Source organism: Myxocyprinus asiaticus, chromosome 42 (assembly GCF_019703515.2).
Source record: "Myxocyprinus asiaticus isolate MX2 ecotype Aquarium Trade chromosome 42, UBuf_Myxa_2, whole genome shotgun sequence".
Lineage (NCBI taxonomy): Eukaryota > Metazoa > Chordata > Actinopteri > Cypriniformes > Catostomidae > Myxocyprinus > Myxocyprinus asiaticus.
Genome location: NC_059385.1, coordinates 24,413,015 through 24,434,468, shown reverse-complemented (window position 1 = coordinate 24,434,468; position 21,454 = coordinate 24,413,015). Strand labels below are relative to the sequence as shown.

At 38.6% G+C, this 21,454-nt stretch overlaps 2 protein-coding genes across 3 annotated transcripts in view; one reads left to right on the top strand and one right to left on the bottom strand.

The window, feature by feature from the left end:
- The window catches only part of LOC127432784 (14-3-3 protein gamma-like), a 678,408-nt gene that overhangs the window by 287,120 nt on the left and 369,834 nt on the right, over window positions 1-21,454 (bottom strand). The window lies entirely within an intron of this gene.
- Window positions 6,731-15,037, top strand: LOC127432742 (eosinophil peroxidase-like). 2 transcript variants are annotated; one of them, XM_051684131.1, is made up of 16 exons: window positions 6,731-6,809; window positions 7,508-7,570; window positions 8,212-8,305; window positions 8,390-8,565; window positions 8,663-8,795; window positions 9,265-9,394; window positions 9,500-9,706; window positions 9,815-10,172; window positions 10,295-10,455; window positions 10,559-10,817; window positions 11,763-11,933; window positions 12,093-12,330; window positions 12,407-12,603; window positions 12,838-12,875; window positions 13,329-13,382; window positions 14,883-15,037. In XM_051684131.1, exons 2-16 carry the CDS (start codon window positions 7,510-7,512, stop codon window positions 14,895-14,897), a joined length of 2,292 nt encoding a protein of 763 aa, XP_051540091.1. In that variant the 5' UTR covers window positions 6,731-6,809; window positions 7,508-7,509; the 3' UTR covers window positions 14,898-15,037. The 2 variants fall into 2 exon arrangements, with proteins under 2 accessions (XP_051540091.1, XP_051540092.1); XM_051684132.1 differs by having other exon boundaries at window positions 6,743-6,809; window positions 8,215-8,305.

Sequence of the window (21,454 nt, the reverse complement as noted above, 5' to 3'; positions counted from 1 at the left end):
GGCCCCCATACAAAGTGTTACTTAGGGCCCCCAAAAGGCTTGTACTACACATAAATAACTAATATTAGTATTATATTCATGCTGTTTAGCCAGAAGGATGAGCCTTGTTTCTCCCATGGTTATTTTTTCTCCATGAACTGTTAGGTATTCCCCCAGTCCACAGATGAGGGATAAGTAACAGAAGTTTGTGGAGGTCCCTTCTCCCATCCCAGCACTTCACACAAACTCCAGAATACGGCAATGCCAAATCAACAAACATAAACACACTTTGTACTGCGAGGAAATCAACTAATTAAGCCTGACAAAAGAAAAGAAAAATTAACAACAGAAATCATTCCTCACTCCCTCTCTAACTATAAACAAAAAAGATAAATCCTTTAACAAAAAATGACACCCCCTTAATTCCCCCACACTTATATTACAAACTATGGTTTGTAAATGCACGAATCCCCAACATTATAAGAACTTATACTTTTACACACATCAGACATCAGCCCTATGGGCTCTGGACTGTGCGTTGGCAACAACATTCTCAGAGCCGCTTCTATGGCGTATGTCAAGATTGTATTCCTGAACAACCATCAAACGCTGGTTTGAGTTTGACATTCGTGAAATAAAAACTAAAGGGTTATGGTCGGTGTAAACTATAATAGGAACACAGCCACCTCCCAAATTGACCTCAAAGTGTTGAAGCGCTAACAGCAAAGCAAGTGCCTCATTTTTTATCGCACTGTAACGCTGTTGACACAATGAGAACTTCTTTGAGAAGTAAGAAACTGGATGCTCAATGCCCGAAACGTCTTCCTGCAACAGAACTGCTCCAGCCCCAGTAGTGCTCACATCCACCTGCAATTTGTGAGTTTTCACATGGTCTTCCCACCTGTTTAAATAAATAACCACATCATCTAGATATGCGTCGGAATTTGGAACCCCTGACAGGACTCAATACATAACAATTGTAATGTAGCAGGTGCATTTCTCATCCCGAAAACCATAACAGTATCTTGAAGAAAGCTGTCAGTGTAAAAAACACAGATCTCAGACACGCAGAGAGTGAGGGGCACCTGTCGATAACCTTTAAAGAGGTATAATTTGGGGACATACTTCGAGGAACCTACCCTATCGATACAATCCTCCATTCGAAGGAGAAGTAAAGAATCTGGCTGAGTTATACTGTTTACATTATGATAATCAGTACAGAAACGAAAAGGAGTCAGACTTTGGAACAAGCAAACAGAGAGAACTCCACAGACTCTGGATGGGGATGGCCAATCCATTGCACAGCATGTATTCGACTTCTGCTCTCATTATTTCCCATTTTTCATTTACTCTGTATGGATGCTGCTTAATTGGGGAAGACTCGCCTATGTCAATATCATGGGACAACACTGTAGTTCTGCTGGGCATATCAGAGAACAGAGTGGGATGTGCATGCAACAAATTAACAACATCCTCATACATGATCGGCAAATGAGTGAGATAACCCTGCAAATCATTCAGTATAACATAGTTTTGCAAATGTATGCCAGAGATTTGAGTTTTCTTTGCAACTAACCCATCTTCTTCCAGATCGTAACTAGTGGGCAAGACAGCAGTAGAAGCAGCAGGCTAAGAAACAGAAGGTGAAGCGGTCTTGTAATCTCTTACCTGAAATCTCTTCAACAAATTTATGTGACACATATGACTTTTGCGCTTGCGGTCAGATGTACAGATAACATAATCTGTGTCACTAAGCTTTTTCTCTACCTCATAGGGACCAGAAATTTTAGCTTGAAACATGGAACCAGGGACTGGTAAGAGAACAAGAACAGAAACAACGGGCTTTCATTTTGGACTGTGCAGTGGCCAGATGGATTCTAGCAACCTCACTGGCCTTGTGAAGCCACTCATGAAAGGAGCTAACATAATTTAGAATAGATACGGGTGAAGAACTTTTAGTCAGCAATTGTTCACTTAACAGTTCCTGGGGCCCTCGAACCGTGTGGTCAAACACAAGCTCTGCAGGGCTAAAACCCAGTGACTGTACAGACTCCCTAACAGCAAACAAAAGAAAGAGCAGGCGTGAAGCATGATATTGAGAGTTTGGTGAAACCATTCAAGCGCACCCTGTGATTCCGGATGATGAGCACTTGATAGTTGATGGTTTATCCCCAGTTCTCTTAAGATCTGCGAAAACATTGTCGAAGTGAAGTTTGAACCTTGGTCCATTTCAATTACTTGAACCAAACGTGGAAAACTAAACGTGGTACAGAACACCAGCTCCTTCACTACCGCAGGTGCTTTAAGCATGTGCAAAGGGACAGCTTCGGGAAAACCAGTTGCAGTACACATGATAGTCAGAATATACTGATGTCCTGACTTGGATTTAGGCAACGGTCTTACACAACTGACAATTAGCCATTCGAATGGCTCTCCTAATACAGGAATCGGTTGAAGGGGAGCAGTTGAAACTTTCTGGTTTGGTTTACCTGCAAGTTGGCATACGACACAAGATCTGCAGAATTTAGACATGGCAGATTTAAGTCTAGGTCAAAATAAGTACCTAGAAACAAAGCAAAATGTTTTTTGTGACTCTGAAAATTACCTGACAGAACATGAACGTGGGCAAGTTTCAAAACTTGCGATCGGTAACTGGATGGTATAACAATTTGATGTATCTCTTGCCAATTTTAGTCATCGAGTCAAAGCTTCCACCTACACATAAGCACTCCATCTTCCCAAAAGTAGGCAACATTAGACACAGGCACTTGGCTAATGTTTACTGCAGCATTAACACAATCTGCAAAGGAGGGGTCTGACATTTGTGCAGCAACCAATTGTTCTATGCCAACTTCTAAAGGGATTCTTTCTGAATTAGGCAACTCAAAAGGTTCAGAGGTGAAAACTTCAGGCTCAGCTGAAAGTTTGCATTCAACTGAACCAGAGGGAGAATTCATAAACAAATCAGAGAGTGCAACACCTGTGCACAAGTCACCACACAGGCAGGGAACATGGAAGGAAACTGATTAGCGAAATCTGACTGGTCACAAGCATTAGGAGTGTCCGTAACAACTGGAATAGGAAAGATTTTACCACCTTCCAAGTCATTCCGAAGGATAAGGCTCACCATTCACAGGTAGCTCTGAATGCACACCCAGCTTACACATATGTAATAGACACGTGTCTATTACACATACATAATTGCAATGTGTAAGTGCATGCTGTTCCATAACTTAATTACATATTAGGTACATGTTGTATCATGTTATATTATTTGGGTAATTACATTGTAACAGGGACACTAAAATAAAGTGTTACCCAAAATGGAACTACAACATTACCTGGGAACTATTACTTATCTAGGAAAATTCATCCTCTATCTATCAAATATCACAGCAACTCTTAGGCTCCTCCTTGAAAAGACTGCAGAATCGAGTTGGGAGAAGACTCATGGCTAGAGTTTTGAAGAGCTACAAAGAATGGTCACAGAGACATTGTGGTAAGGACCAAAGCAGTCATGAGGAGAGATCACACCCAGAAGCAGGAGTGGTGTACCAAAGAGGTTGTTTAATTAGTAAGAGGTGCAAAATGTGCAAATAAAAACAGTAATTAAGAGCATAAATAAAAAACATGGTCACTTTAAAAAAATAGTCTAAAAGTTAAAACCATTTTTGATACTAAGAGCAGTGCCTACTCCACTCAAATAACAGCAGAGGCCAGAGTATATCATGTTCAAGCAGATATACAACAACAGGTGGAAAAATACGGTGGAGGTGGGGGCGTGGTGGAGCGTTCATCTGGAGAGAGAGAAGCAATAAGGGTGCACACACCTGAGCACAATATGTCTAACACCTGTTTCTGATTGCAGTGAGCAATGGGTAGAGCGATATAAGGAGGAACCACGCCAGAGACTGAGAGAGACACACACGGAGCTGTGTGTGTGTGTCATCGACATGTGTTATGTTCCAGTTCAGTTTGATGTTGTGTGATAATTAAAGTCTTGTTTAATGTTGATCTGGTTCCCACCTCCTCCTTTCCTGAACCCGGTACATTGGTGCCGAAACCCAGGAATTTGGAGGAAACACACGTCGACGGCACATACACACAGCTCCATGTGTGTCTTTCTCTCTCAGTCTCTGGTGTGGTTCCTCCTTATATCGCTCTCCCCATTGCAATCAGAAACAGGTGTTTATATTGTGCTCAGGTGTGTGCACCCTTACCGCTTTCTCTCTCTCCGGACGAACGCTCCACCACGCCCCCACCTCCACAAATACCAATCTAAATGAGATCATAAATACAATTGTAAATATAAATAGAATAGTAATAACTGAAAAATAAACCATGAAGGATACTGTAGTTAACACAAATCTCATAATATTTTTTTTTTTTTTCATAAAACACTACAACAGTGATTGTCAGGGACTTCATTTGATGTTCCACTATATTTTCAGAGTGCGCCACTTCATTACCATACATTACAGCCACAGTTTGTGTGTACACCTACAGATTCCACAAACGGTCCCACTCATGCCCACTTGTGCTTTGCGTTGGCATGAAAATTGTGTTTAGAATTAGCTCTGTCACAAAAATTGGATAAGACGTTGCGCCACGGTCATAGCACATAGCGCTGTGCTTTGCTCACTCAAAAAGATAGTGCCCTCAGTGTGGATGCATCCAGCTGTGGGATAGGTTCAGTGTTGCTCCACAAGGATTGCCCCGTAGTGTTTGCATCTAAAGCCTTCACAGATACACAAAATACTGGGAACAAACAGAGGAGCTAGCATGTGTTTGGATGTGAGAAATGTTATCATTACATGTTTGGCAGGCACTTCACAGTCAATAGCAATCATAAACCATTAGAAATGATAATAAAAAAGACCTTTGCTGACACTCACATCAGACTCCAGAAAATGCTCCTGTATCTCCAGAAATTTGACACGACAGTAACATACCAAAAAGAAAAAGAGCTTCACATACAGTAGCTGATGCCCTCAACAGAAATTGCCAGACGCACACAGACACGGATACCATTAATGACATAGTACAGGTGTCAAGAAATACAAGAAGAAACAAGAAAAGACTTGGCTGGCCTGAGGAGGAAAGAGACATGCCTATCAAAGCAAAGCCTTAGTGGGATTATCAGAATGAACTGATAGTGGAAGATGACATTCTGAAAGTTAACCGCATTGTCATTCCACACAACAAACAAAAAAATCATGTTGAAAAAAACTCCACGCTAACCACCAAAGCACTGGAAAGACTGAAAGACTAGCAAGAGACAATGTTCTGGCAGGTTATGTCAACACAAGTTGCTGACCTTATTTCCAAATGCCACACATGCAACATGTTCCAAAGACAAAACTCCAAAGAACCTATAATAGGGCATGAGATTCCCCACCGGCCATGGCAAAAGGTTGGTTCTGCTTTGTTTGACTTTGATTCAGAGCAATATTTAGTGCTTGTGGATTACTGTTCTAATTTCATTGAAGTGAATCAGCTGATCTTGCTGCCTTTAGCTGAGCAGAGCATTTTGATTTAATTACCTAAACAAATATCCCCAAAGTAATGGGAAAGCTGAAAAGGCCATCCAGGTGGTCAAGTCCCTGTTAAAAAAAAAAAGCTAAAGCAGAAAGGACCTGCACAATACACTTCTGCACTATTGTAATACACCCCACAACAATCTCCACTCTCCAGATATTCAAAGGTGCAGGACTCCCACAGCACAGTCATTGCTCGGAGACCCCATATATGTCCAACAATAGAAAGGGAGATGTCTGGAAAACATGAACAACCTGTTTAGATAATTGATTATAAAGAGACAATAAATTACGACTAGGTTTATAGCTTATATTGAATATTCTCTTCATTTAAGTTTTACTCGTTCTAGTCGAGCCATTGTGTGCCAGCATATGCAACATTACAGATGTAAATCAAATATTCTGTAAATAGACATTTGTGGGTTGCTAATGCTTGAAAGCACTTTCTAATCAGTCTCTAGGCTCAAATCAGTCACAATGTGGGCTTTGTTCTAAGCCACAAACTCACTGACAGGTGCAGATGCAGTCTTTTTGCTAATAAATAGTTAGAGAAGGAAATTCTAGTTCCTAGCATGAATGTTTACTGGCATGTTAGTCAGGGATTATAATTCACTAGGTCATTAAAACAATTTTTACCTAATAACTGTTTGTCAGTTTCACAGAAGATTTATTGTGTTTTTAAAGTAAGAAAAAATAATAGAAACAGTGAGACAATAAGGTAATGAAATCATTCACACAGTTACCCTCTCTAAATTGATAACCATAAAACTTCATATTGCATTAAATTATTTTTGTCATTTATAATTTTATTCATATAATAATACACATCATATGACACATAGTGTATCATAGTTTACGCTATATGTTTCTGGAATAAAAATATTAATTTTTTTTTGTCAGTACTGTTGCTTGTTCTCTGTTGCACACTGTAAAAATGTTTTGTCATAGAACCTAAAAATGACTACATTAGCTAACACCAACATAAGTATTTTTCAGGGGTAGATTAAGGGGAAACAGATCCTTGATGTCTGTCAGGAACAGGGTTGGGAAACACCGATGTAAATAATGGAGAGTTAAAAAGTGTCAGAATGTCACTTTAAATAAATCAATAAAACAAGGTCACTACAGCTGCGAAAAGGAAGAAGGAAACAATTCTAAAGCCACGCCTGAGACTCCCCAAGTAATGCTTTACTAGTGTGAGGATGAGGGTTACTTAAAAGCTCCATCCTCAGCCAGAACAACACACTTTGAGACTTGAGTTAAGACCCAGAGAGCCAAACATCTCATATACAGGTGAGATATGCTAAATATATTGAAGTTTTCTCTTCTTTAATTTTCTTGATTGCAAATTTCTATTTTCAAATTGATCAATTGTGGTTATGGTTAATCTTAGTAAAGCTGATCCTAATGCAAGCCATGCATGTAAAGTAGTTAAATTGTTCAATCAAAGTCTAGTCTAGACTACTATGCCCCTTAAAACCAAAACACAGTAACTACACTAACACTGAAACTGAGAAAAGGGATGCAAAGTTAATTGGTTTTAGGGTTTTATTTGTATTTATTTATTTATTTGGAGTTTCTGCACTTTTCATTTTTTCTAAATCTGAGCACAATTAAACCAAACCATCTGTCACATGACAGATCATAGCTTAAGAGTTCATAACTAAATAAAAAAAAGATAATGTGTAGTTTATTATGCTTTGCCTTTGCACAGCATTATTTGTCCTTTTTTTTTTCTGATTCTCTGTATTCTGTCAGTATTTTGATATTTTCCATGTGTGTCATCCTGATTGTCTAATCATTAGTTACACAGAAATGTTTCTGAGCAGATATTTTGTTTTAGCTTTTGCTCATTTTAATGCAGACATTTAATTAAAAAGTGTTAATACATAAAATGGCACTGCATGTGTTGTTCCAGCGCAATTTTCATAAACATAAACATTGTCAATTATGGTCAAAAAATTACTCTTCTCTGTATATCTTTGTTTCAGATATGAATTTTCACACATTTCTTTTTGTGGTGGGCTGTTGTACCCTTAAAACGAATGCATTAGGTAAGTTTATCAATAAGTCTATCAAAAAGTTTATCATGACAAAAATATTAGACAGCACAATATAAAAAATATAGCAACAAATATATGTGCTGCAAGTAGGACTGTAATTCAATTAAATTATATTATGTGCCGATTAATTTATTGCATGTATCAATATTTACTGAGAAAGGCCCGAAATAGATAATGTAGTATATAATATAAATAATACAAAAACAATTACACATATAAAATATAATAAATTATAATTCATATAATTCAAATACATCATCTACAAATATTTGGGCAGCAGACAAGTTAAGCATTTCAACAATACAAAAAGTGACTTAAAGTAAAAATATTGTTTGCTTGCTTCATTTCCATCACTGAGCATAACCCTATTATTGGCATACTTCCGTCTGAGCTATTTGGGGGACATGATCAACTGCATTAATATTTTAATGCATTATTTCTCATATAATTCATCACACTAAATTCATGTGTTAAATCGACAGCCCTAGCTGCAAGAAATCCAGATTTGTGGTCATGAGTCATTTAGACTGGCAGCTCATTCATCTAAAAAAAGTTATCAGTTTCACTATAGTATTAGTCACTGTTAGTCTTTCAAACATTCGTCCGATGTTGTAATACCCTTTCCTTTTTAGCAGATAAAGAGAGTCTTCGGAGACAGTTCATTCTAGATTCAATTGAGGAAGCTAAAAAAATTGTGGTTGCTGCTTACAAGTATTCCCGTGATGAGTGAGTAAAGAACATAAATTGCTCAAAATTATTATGCTATCATGCTAGTTATTAATCTATTTTCATGCATTTCCCTACTTCCAGGAGTTTAGCAAGGGTGCGCAAGGATGTTATCAAGCCTTCTGACAAACTGCGTCTTATGAAACAGCCTGCTCGTAAAACACGCGAGGCTGTGAGAGCCGCAGATTACATGGAGCAGACGCTTAGACTGATCAGTGAGAAGGCTCATCATGCACACAAGAGGTCCATCAATGCTACAAGTATGAGGGAAACACCTTGCAAAATGTATACAGAAATGCAGATCAGATATAGTGTGATTTTCCATGCTAACAACCCTCTATGTGTTTTTTCTCTCAGGCCTGCTCACTCCAGATGAGCTTATAACCATTAAGCGTCTGACAGGCTGTGCTGCTCAAACCCAGCCCCCATCTTGTAGGACCACACCCCTTATAAACAAGTATCGAACTGCCTCCAATGTCTGCAACAACAGGTCAGTTCTGCCCTTATTCAGAGTAATGATTTAGTTATTTTCTTCAGATAATTGACACCTAATAAAATAAATTTACTTATACAATACATTGGGTTTAAATGTTTTATAGGGCACTGTAGTGCACTATTTCTAGGTCACTAATCAATTAAGCAAATTTGTAACATTGACCATGTTAACCCTTTTGAAAAAAGGTCAGGTTTTCTTGCTTCCATTGAAGCAAACAAGATACTCTTTGGAACATTCTCAAATCAAACTTGGATAACATGGATCATCAGCTTTGCACAAGCTTGTGACATTTATGCTGTCATTAAAAAAATTAAAAGAAGGATTTACCAAATATATACAAATTCTGAAAATTTTTTCAGTTCAGCTTTTGACTCAACTTGTTATGGTCATAGTAAATATTATCAACAGCACTGAAAAACAGTGCTATGGAATGAACTCATTTGTGATTTTTATTAATCCTTAGGAGGAACCCTCTCCTTGGTGCATCCAACACCCCTTTCACACGCTGGCTGCCTGCAAAGTATGAGGATAGCATCTCACAGCCCAAAGGATGGGACCCCAACAGATTGCACAAAGGTGCATTACTGCCCCTGGTATGATGGAGATACTTATAATCAGTTACTGAAATGTACTTGGCAATCAGGTAGGTCATCAATCAGTTCACAGCTTCTAAATTCTCTCTTTCTTGTTGACTCCAGGTCAGACTGGTTTCCAATCATATTCTAAGCACTGCAGATGCTGATGTAGAGAATGATAATGACTTCACCTTTATGCTCACCATCTTTGGACAGTGGGTTGACCATGATCTGACTTTTACACCCACCTCACCAAGCATTAGGTCCTTCAGCAATGGCCTCAACTGTGATGAGAGCTGTGAGCGCTCCGAACCCTGCTTCCCAATTCCGGTCAGACAATGTTTGTACCTTTGCAGTCTCTCAGTGTCCTTTCCCATCTGTTTATCTCCATTCCTAATATTTAGTGTCTTTCATGCTATATTTATTGCCTAAACTCAGATTCCTAAGGAAGATCCACGTCTGAGTCCTGACACCTGTCTCCCCTTCTTCCGCTCATCACCTGCTTGTGGTTCTGGAAACACTGCCTTTATATTTGGTGGTGTCCCCAAAGTTCGAGAACAGATCAACGCACTAACAGCCTTTCTAGATGTTGGGCAGGTTTACGGGGCGGATGACAGGCTGGCAAAAGAGCTGCGTGACCTGACCAATGATGGTGGTCTGCTACGTGTCAACAATCTGTTCCTTGACAATGGGCGAGAGCACCTGCCCTTTACCAATGTACAGAGCAATATGTGTGCCACGCGTGGGAAAATCCTCAATGACACAAACCTGACAGAGGTGCCTTGTTTCATTGCAGGTCAGTAACTTTTGTGTTCTTTGATGGTAAATGTAATTTGTTGTCTTCATATGAAATGTTCTCATCAATTAATAATCGACAGTTGTTAAATGCAGCCTCTCCAATTTTGCATTTGTGTTTAGGGGATGGTCGTGTTGATGAGAACATTGCTCTTACCTCATTACATGCACTTTTCATGAGAGAGCACAACCGATTGGCTCGTGCCCTTCACGTACTCAACCCTAGCTGGAGTAGTGAAATCCTCTATCAAGAGGCACGAAAGATTGTAGGCGCATACCAACAGGTAAAGCCACCCAAAAAAATTCCATTGAAACAAACATAACCAATTACAACCATTAACTGAACAGACATGCATTATCAAAAACGTCTTAATCTTTCTTTTTTAGATACTGGTGATTAAGGAATACCTGCCACACATTGTGGGCCCTGATGCTTACAATAAACACCTTGGCCTATATCCAGGTTATGATGAGAATGTGGACCCTAGCATTGCTAATGTCTTTGCCACTGCAGCCTTCCGTTTTGCCCACCTGGCCATCCAACCCATCATATTTCGTCTTGATGAAAATTATCAGAACCATCCTCAATTTCCAAACGTGCCCCTCTACGAGGCCTTCTTCTCTCCTTGGAGAGTGATCTTTGAGGGTAAGTTTGTAAGACTTGTGTCCTGTGTTCCAAACGGCATAAATGACCCCATTTACACCTGGAATTAAGATGCGTCTCGGATGATCCGATCACATGGGGTCAGGCAGGACACATTTCCGTTTACACCTGGTATTACCATGCATCTCAAATGCATCTACTGTGACCATTTGTGTTCGGATTTCGAGGGAAGGGTCTCTGATTTCATGACACATCCCTATGTCACTGTATCACTGCATGAAATTAAACTGCAAAAAAATCTGAATAAACAGGAAAGCTTGTCTTTAGTGCTGTTATTTTAGTGGAGTACCTGTGTTAGCTTAGCTTCAGATGTGTTTACTTCATATTGGTGTCCCTACATGTTGATCTCAGACACACTGAAGAAGATCTGTGAAGTTTTTATGCATGTACTGTATATTATAAGCTTTTTCAAATTTCCCATTGTAGGGTTATTTCCTTTTAAAGCCGCAACTGGCAAAGTTTAAAACTATCATTTAGCGCAGCAGGTGATTGACAAGTGAGGGGTGGTTGTTCGCTGCTGTCCAGAACACATCACGACAAATTAGGACACCTCAAATGCGATGTGGTCACTTGCGTTTTTGACACCATTTACAACTGTATTTTGTCCTGACCACCTTGTTTGGATTACCTGAAACGCATCTTAATACCAGGTGTAAATGGGGTCAGTGATGGCTTTGTGGGGCAATTTGAAAGGCAATCATGGCAGCCATGCTGTAAGGTTGTTCAAACAGAATTTCCAATAAAAGTTACTTGAGTTCAGAATTATCGTAATATTGAGCCCCAGACCTTTCAGCCCTTCAAGCACTCACAGTGGAGGGTAAAGTCTTAAAAGGTAATAGGGCAACCTGTAACAGACAATATAGTTAAGATTTGTTGCAGTATACCCACTGAGACCTAAAACTTCCTTTACGATATTCTTCTTGTTAGGTGGCGTGGATCCTCTGCTCCGAGGACTGATCGGTCGGCCTGCAAAACTGAACACACAGGATCACATGTTGGTGGATGCCCTTAGAGAGAGGCTGTTTGCTTTTACAAGCCACATTGCTTTGGACCTGGCCGCCCTCAACATGCAAAGAAGTCGTGACCATGGTATACCAGGTAAACATTCCGGCCTCTTTGCAAAGTCTTGACCGTTTAAAAAAAATAACCACATTAAGCTAATTCAGCCAAACTTCATGCTGCATTATAACTTAATTTAGTGCTCCATGTTTTTTTAAGATAAAACTTAGCAGATACATACATTATGTTCCTCATAAGGCTATAATGCATGGCGGCAGTTCTGTGGACTATCCACCCCTCAGAGTGAGCAAGAACTGGCTGTAGTGATGAACAACACTGAATTAGCCCGCAGGCTGATTGAGCTTTACAGAACCCCTGCAAACATTGACGTTTGGTTAGGAGGTGTCGCTGAGCCTTTTGTACCCGGTGGTCGCGTTGGTCCTCTTTTAGCTTGCCTTATCTCTACGCAATTCCAGCACATCCGCCAGGGTGACAGGTAAATCTCTGTGCATTTACTCTATTAGTCTAGTATGTGTGTGAGTGATGTTAATGCCAAGTGTGATTGTGTTTAGGTTGTGGTGGGAGAACAAAGGAGTGTTCACAACCAGACAAAAAGCTTCACTTGCCCCTGTGTCTCTGGCACGCATCATCTGCGACAACACAGGAATCCGTAACCTTCCCTATGATCCTTTCCGCTTCAGCAGTTCTGCAAGTTTTGTTAGCTGTGACACTATCCCGACCTTTGATCTCACCCCTTGGGTTGAGACTGGTAAGGCATCAACCATAAGAACTCTTAATTGCATATGTATGTAGTCATATATAACAAATCGTCATCCTCTAACTGCAAATTTCTGCCTAAGCTTCTACCTACCTGTATATGTGCTTGTAAAGTACCTCATTTCATGGAAGTATAGGCACATATTAGGTACTGAAGACATTTTACAGTCTGTCCGCATGGTCACCATGGTTTGGTTCACCTTTGGTTTGTTGTTTGTCCTTTCAGGTGACAGTGGCATCCATGTTGCAGACAATGGAAATGAGGTTAGACAAGTGTTCGTTTTCTCCTGAATGCAAGAAAAAGAGCAAGCAATTGTTGTTTTGCACATGAACTATTATTTTGCTTTAATGAAAATGAACTTCTCTGCAAAACCTCTCAACTGGCATGAGCATGAACAGCTTTATAGGGGCCAAGTATGCTTTGCTGTACACAGGATTGGTGCAGTGATGAGTAAAATTCACAGATTTGGCTGTGATACTCAGCCTAATTGTTAAGCAGTGATTCATAGCTCACCCAGGAACTGCACCAAACCTTTGTAAGTGGTTTAATCCTTAACTTCCTCCCTTCTGCTTGAATTAAGCTTATTGTTGGGTTTTCTGCCTCTTTAGCATTTAAAAACAGTGATTTATTTATTTAATTATTAATTGATTTACTTTAATGCAAAATAATTAGGCACATAGCACAAAAATTAAAACATGTATTCATTAACCCCTCAGATTCCGATACATTTAAAGGACCTCCAGGACTCAGAGCACCTCCAGGGGAACAAGGTTAGCCAGTTTATCAACTCACTCAGACCCTTTTTAAACCTGGTTTTAACACCTGTTTAGGGTGCTTTGATCATAAGTTGACACTGATAAATAGAGGTGTAGACGGGGTCCAAAATGTCTTGTGATTCATTCACTCAAACCACATTTGAAAGTGTTCGAAACATCTGTGACCACATTGCAGTTTTATAAACCAGTGTTTCCCAACCATTGTGCACACTGTGAACACCAGTGTGCCGTGAAAGAATATCAGGTGTGTTGTGGAATATTATCATATTCCACAAAATAAATAAATGCATATATAAAAAATAAATTCAGGGATGCAAACTCCTCACTTTTCGCTGAAATTCGCCGTTTTTAAACCATAATCGGTCACTGTTGTGAAGAGCTATGATTAATGTGCAAAAGCAGCCGCGGCCCGTGCATTTTTAGTCTAGGCCTTCAGTGCGATTCATGCCATTAAGAAAACACGGTTTCACAATGAATTAGACACCGTATGCCTATCATACATTACGTGGAAGTCAACTAATAATACCAACTGCCATTTTAAAAACACGTCCACGCACGAAAGCCAGAACCAAGCAGGTCTAGGTGTGTGTGTGTGTGTGTGTGTGTGATTACACAACTATACATAAACTATATCAATAAAATATCTTACCTGTTGAGTAAGAAAAAAGCCATCTCTGGGTCACTTTTAAATCCTTTCAGATCTCTGAGTTGTCGCCACCTCTGAAAAGCCAAGCCGATGTTGATTCGGGTTTTATTACGGACTCTGTTGCTTTCTCTTTTTGCTTGTAGACTCTGCTCTGTTCAGGGTTTCTTTGTTTTTACAAAGTGATTCCCAGGAGGTTTACCATTTTTAATGATCCATGGTCAATTTTTGTTGTGACAACAAACTTTCAGCTTCAGCTATTCCCACACCATACACGCACTACAGTAGCCGGATCTTATTTTATCTGTGTATGGATATGACGTGAACACGCACGTGCGAATGACGTATGTATGCAATTTCCTGTGAAATCCGTCACGACAGCTCTAAAATATTTATAATATAATATAATTATTATAAGTTTATCAAAGTGTATTTGGATAAAATAAAGACATATTTTGGAAGATGGATTTTTGTTGCACTTTCTCATTAATAACATTTTGTTATTAAAAAAAAAAAAAAGTAAACAACATTAGAATAAAGGTTGTGCTTCTAATTTGCAGTTTGAAAACTAATATATAGCAACTTTCCTGGCCAGACAGAAGAATTATGCATTGATGAATACCCAACTGTACACTAAGCAAGGCTGATTAGCGATAACTGTCATTCCATCTCGGGCCCAGAACGTGTGTTAGCCCTAAAAGCTGGATAATTTCAGAAGCTATACCACACCAGTCTGCCAACTTTATAATGATTTAATATACTTTGTAATGAATCTATAATAAAACATGTGTGAGTATTAATATCAATAATTAAGATTCATTTTCTTCCTCTCTAATATTTACTCTTTTCAGGTCCCCGAGGACTAGCAGGCCTGCCTGGACCTTCCGGACCACCCATTAATACCACAAGACAACAGTCTGCCTTCTTTGCGTCCCTTGGCATCATCCTCCCGATCTCTGCTAAAATTGTTGTGTTCAATAAAGTCCTTTACAATGGCCAGAGCCATTATAACCAAACAACAGGGTTGTTCTACTGCAAGATGCCTGGTGTATATGTATTTCAGTTCTTATGCATAGGAACTAGAACTTTGGGCACTGTGACCTTAAATAAAAATCAAATTGTACAGCTTACTGCTGAAATAATCCATCTAAATGTACGAACATTAGCTGAAGGGCTGGTAGTACTGAGGCTTCAGAGAGGAGAGAGTGTGTGGATAGAGGCTTCTTGGGTGCAAATGGAATAACCATTTCCAGCTACTTCTCTGGCCATATTCTCTTCACTGATTAAGGAATCTATTTTGTAGAATTTTGTTTTCATGTCATATTTCGATACTTCTTATTTATAAAAAAATAAAAATAAAAATGCGAGCAAATACTCAATACCCTGGTTTGGACACAAATTTTGTCAACATTTCACTGTTTGGATACCCTGAGATTCTTGCATATTATTAGAATTACATATTTGCTAGTTATGTTACAACTGCGTAGCTTTGCTTATTAGAATAGCAAGAAAAAAAGTCCAGAACAAAAATTTAATAACCAGAAATTCCAGAATATAAAAGTAATAACCAGAGTAAAATAATTTGCACTAAACTAACAGCACAAGCCTACACAATGCAAATTGTTTATTTCTGCTACACTTATCCACTTTTTTGCATTTTAAAATTTATTTTACACTGTGATCACTTATTTGTCCAGCTCTGAGGTTTATTGTTAAAGCTTTGGTTCATTTCTTTTTTTTTTTTTTTTTTTTATGTTGGTTTTGTTGTCATATTGCAACAAAATATTTTGTAGTCCATTCTTTGACAACTATATTTTGTGTATGCTTTTAGCAAAGTGAAATAAAAAAAAATTGAACACAAAATACATATACAAAATACTTGTGTATCATTCTAGTTGTGTCTTTTTTCTTAGTGTATCCCTTAATGGTTCCCAGTTGTGTCTTATTACCTAGTTACTAAGTTATTGTGTGTTTAAAGCCCTTGTGTTCTCTCTGTCTTTGTCTAGTATTGTTTGATATATCTAGTGTTTGGTGTGTTCTTGATTTTTGCTCTTGATAAGTGATGGTAAAATTAAACTTTCTGAAGCAATGAGGCTTTCAATACAAATGTATTAAAAATGGGTTAATTACTTAAAGCTTCTGTATTCAGTTCAATTTACTGCCATTTGGTGGTGTTGGTTCTTTTTTTCTGGTTGCACTTAGTCAAATATGTTTCAGCTGATTGAAGCTTTGGACATCACAGATCACATGGTTTTTCCAAACCTAATCAAGCACCGATTCAGTGCTTCAATATCAAATGTGTTGTTTTCTCGACACAAGCTTCGGTGTCAAATCTCACATCACTACTCTTGAACGTTTTCTTGGTTATAATAAAAGTTCTCCACTTAATACACTTATTTTCCGACCCATCAATGTTACACCACCACTAACCCTTTAAACTGTTTCTTGCCATTGCAGTATGCTTTCTCAACAACTGCTTTCACAACAATCTGGTGTTTCACAGTTTGAGAACCACACTGCTATAAAATATGGGGCATTTAATATAAAGAAAGCACTGTTACAAATTATTTTTAGAGATTTTGCATAGATGTACAATTTGTCAAATTTTAAAGTGTAACATTTATACATTGCAGGTGAAGTAGTTATTTAATAAATATTCAAATAGGCTATACATTAAATTCTTCTCTAAATCTAAAAACAATCTCAGCTTTTAAGTAAATTAGCGTCCCTCCAAGGGTGATGTCAAACTATGCAGCTGCTGAACTAAAGAGCTGAAAGAGTGTGACAAGTTATTAAAAGTGTTATACAAATTTATATGTACCATAAAAAATTAAAAATAAAATGGTACAACTGCTTATGTGCATTATCTTCAATCAGCAAGCTGAGACAACATGCAAGTTTGTGTCAGTAAATGTTAGGTAGGCCAACATCTTTTGCATTTACCAGGAGTAACAGCGATTGAGCATGTTTACATGCACACCAATACGCTTATAACTACCAACAATCAGTTTATTCAAAACAATCTGACAATGCAAGAAAACCGTATTTAAATGAGATATGCAGTCATCAGGTTATGCTCAGTTTTTGACGTCAAAACGTAAACAGGCATGCACACAACTTATTCTGTTTTTGCGCATACACTAGCATATATGTACAGAGTGGGTGACATCAATTACATCATTAGCATGGTACACGGCACTGTACGCAGGGCCATGGATAAGGGGGGACAACTGGACCTTTTGTCCCGGGACACAGAAAGCTGTTCCATATTGTCTATCGCATCTAAGCGCATTCAGTGTTAGATGCGGATATAAACCCGAAGACTGCGCACAAAAATGAAAGCCACCGGGACAGCGTGCACGTTGATGAAAGTACTGTCCACCCCCCAATTTTTCTAACAGCGTGTCCTCTGTGCATATGACTAGAATTGCTTGCACTAATTAGTGGGTCCACAAGGTGACAACACTCAAAGTTGGGCCATTGCTTTCAGTGTATGTGCACATCAAGTGTGCATGTGTGAGGACATAAAGCCTGGTGCACACTACACGACTCAAGCTTGTCTCCTTTGATGTTTTGAGTTGGTGACTGGTCTGCGATGAGAATTTTTAGATCCTACGACTGATGGTTGTGTGTTGTGTGCACTTTCGCGACATGCCCAGACTAGTCGCAGACGCTACAACGGATTTCATTCCTGCTTGAAATCTAACTGATGAGTCATCAGGTGTGATCACTTTCATGACAAGTGAGAGACAGACAATAAGCAACAGCCAATAAAATACAAAGAGAGAGCAACAGGAGAGCTATGCATTGAGAAGCAGGAGACAAAAAATAATAATAAAATAAAATAATACAACGCCAATGTCTCCCTACCCACTGTCTCATTGTTTCCGTTCTGTGAAAATCAGTGCAATAAACTGGTGTGAGCCCTTCTCTCATGTTATTTGTTGACGTTAATTCTAACAATAAACTCACCCGTTGCTATGTGCGTGAGTATTAACACATGAATCAATCTTGTTCCACTCAACTGAATGTTGAATCTTTAATGCTTTAACACAGAGCAGTTCGGATGCAAACTGATCCTAGAGAAGTATTAATGGGCAGCTTTAAAACAAAGCAATCCGAATGCACCAACTGTCAGCGATCATTCCACGTTGTATGTTTCTGTATAATCATGCTGTGGCCATGGGAAGACTTCTCCGGCTTATGCCTGTGCTATATTATACCACGAAAATTTGTGTTTACACACTTTTAAATGCAGCCTACATGAATCAGTCGTGAGAATCAAAGTATCACTTACCCGAATGTTAAATTTTTGACAAAATGTTGCCTTATGAGAACACATTTCTTAACTCTTGCTGTGATTGTCATGACAATGGCAAAGTTTATGACGGCTGCTCATTTAAGCTCCACCGCTGCAAATGATGAGTACAACTGGATTCCACTGAAGCGCTCAGATTTTAATTCCTTTACCAGCAATATTTTGCCATTTTTAAAACATAAATCTCAGGGTGGGCTAAAAGAAGACTTATGCTCTGCCCATCGCTGAAAAGCATTGCTCATACTCTCTAGAACTACAATACCCATCAGGCGCACACTACAATGCCCATCATGCACACACGTACTACAACTTCATTGAACATCTCTAGTAAGCCTCCAACTGTCTAGAACTACAATACCCATCATGTGCACACTATAATGCCCATCATGCACACACATACTACAACTTAACTGAACATCTCTAGTCAGCCTCCCACTCTCTTGAACTACAATGCCCATCATGGCCCTCCTCGAAGTTTGCACACTTTTACTCCTGATTTAATACAGTGTGGGGAAAGGAGAGATGTACAAAAGCAACGCATTACTTGTTTAAAAAAATAACTCAGATATTATGGTCTAAAAATATTGCATTACTTTACTCGTTACTCAAAAAAGTAATCTGATTACGTAACGCATGTTACTTTTATTGCATTACCCCCAGCACTGATCACACAGTAATACACTTACGTGATGATTGATGTATGCTGCATGAAATCAGAGACTCTTCCCTCAAAATCCAAACACAAGTGGTCAAAAGAGATGACCAGATCTACTTGTAATCAGATCACCCACAATGCATTTTAATATACTGTGTAAACAGGGCATGAGTCAGGGTTAAATGGTTGTGTAGTTGATAGACCCAGTTGTGTCATGTAGTGTGCACACCATCATGACTGAAAAAAAAGTGTGCGCAGGGCGCCTATCACATTTATGTTTTTGTTAATGTTTTGATTCATGTTCTTCATTTAGTCATATCTTTTATTTTGAAGTTTAGTTCTGCTCCCTTGTTCCTGTTCTTATCATGTGTCTTGTCATGTGATTACCCTGTCATGTCATGTGACCCTCGTTTCAACATGTTTATCATTATCTTTTCAATGATTTGTGTGTTTATTGTTTTGTTATCTTGTTTATTAGTTCTGTCTCGTCATCTTGATACCAAAGTCTGTGTATTTAAGCCCTCATGTTTGCCGTTGTCCTTTGTCGAGTATTGTTAGATTGTAATGTTGTTCATGTTCATTGGTCAAAGAGTCGGTTTCATTCATGGTCATTGTTCTGTTCATGTCAAAGTCAAGTTTTATCAAGTTTTCTGTTCTGATTTGGTTTATTAAACTACACTTGGGTTCACAACATCATCATCTTCATCTGTTCCTGTCTTCATCCTGCCGCTACCTTACAGAATGCACGACCGATCATCATGAACCCAGCGATTCACCTCATGTGGTTGCATCAAGGGGCTAGAACCATTGAGGACTGTTTTGGAATTTTGTGGCCTTTGGTTGGTTAATTTTAATGACATTGCTCTCAAGGACTTTTTCCATGTGGGCTTAAATGAGCCCATCTACTCCAGAATGCCTTGCGGTTTAATTAATTGGACTCTGGTCCAGTATACTGACTTTGCGCTGCTACTCAATGGTTCGTCATTTACTGTGGGAGTGGCTGATGATGAATTTGGTCCTCCTACCGTGACCACCACAACTGTCTGCATTGGTCTCAGAACAGTTCTAAATGCAACTTATTTTCATCCTAACTCCATTTAAAGCCTCTAAAAGGTAAAATTTTTCAGCTTTTGGATAAACCATTGATTCTCAATGTGATAATGCACAGTGAACATGGAATTTCTAAGGGAAAAAAGGCCTATAGTCCTCATAAGTAGTCTTTGTGTTTAACAGTGTGCTGTTTCATGATAAATCGCTCACATTTTCAAAATTGCATATCGGATGAAACTAGAGACTCTATTAATAATAAGGTTTCTTAGCAGATGGACAAAGATTGGGGTGCTTCTCATTTCTGAAATTGTGCATCCTCATTTCCTTTACTTGCTTCCTTTCCTTGTTTCCTAAATCCTTCCTCTTAGGAAATGAGGAAAGAATCCAAGGAGGAATTGAAGCAAGACAGATTTGTAAAATGAAATGTCCTGCTCACTCACGCATCACTTCATTGTGCCATCTTTGCACAGCTGCATTACCTCGGAGCGCTTTCCGTTATGTTGCTGAAATCTGATTAATTTATATTTTCATAATAAAACCTAATAATTCAAGATGCACTGTTCAAGTGTGTGACAACTATGGTTTGTTTAAACTGCAAAGGTGAAATATGAGTTAAAACTGGTGTCAGATGTGGATGGGGAGAATTTATGTCAATGTCATCATTGAAATTTAATGTAGAAACTCATACGATAGTGTAATTCATATCAAAAGCAGTCTCAAATTCTTAAACCATAGACTAAAACCACAGAAAATAATTATTTTAACTGAATTTAATTTAATCAAAATAATTAACTCTATTGACAATTAACTGTAAGTTTTGTTAAACAATTAACAGGAGGCATAAGGATAAGCTGTCAAATATTTTGCTGGAGGGCTAACATTAGCTAACAAATAAAAACTGTGATCATCAGTCATCTGTTATTCATTTTTCTGGCTTTGCACATTCCCACGTGGCTGCTCACCGGCAAGGCCGTAATCATGTCTTGGTTGTGGGTGTAATGGGCCTTTTAACTCCTTTTAAATATTTAAGGCAATGAATGCAATAATTTTCTGAATAAAGGCTTTAAATGCGAATTTTTGGTTTTAATAGACGCACAATTTGCCTTGTTTCAGTCATCTTTTATTTCTTTTTTGTGCTGTCCTATAGAACAAATGAGTATAATTTGTATTTATTTTCATCACTGATGTATCTGTAAAATGACATGACTGTGTCAGCTGTCTAACAAAAAGAAAATACACAACATTATTTATTGCCATCAAGTTTGTCCCTCATAGAGTTTATTTCCCCCAGTAGAATCTTAACACAGTATTTTTTTCAAGAATCCTAACGCTGCTGTTTTCCATACAAAAACAGTTCATATTGACCACTGCTGTCAAGGTCCAAAGTGGGGGAAAAAATC

Excerpts from the sequence above, each read along its gene's own strand:
- LOC127432742 (XM_051684131.1), top strand. The coding sequence starts at position 7,510 with ATGAATTTTCACACATTTCTTTTTGTGGTGGGCTGTTGTACCCTTAAA. Across the intron at positions 8,306-8,389 it reads TACAAGTATTCCCGTGATGA|GAGTTTAGCAAGGGTGCGCA; the intron begins GTGAGTAAAGAA and ends CCCTACTTCCAG. Across the intron at positions 12,876-13,328 it reads TTGCAGACAATGGAAATGAG|ATTCCGATACATTTAAAGGA; the intron begins GTTAGACAAGTG and ends TTAACCCCTCAG.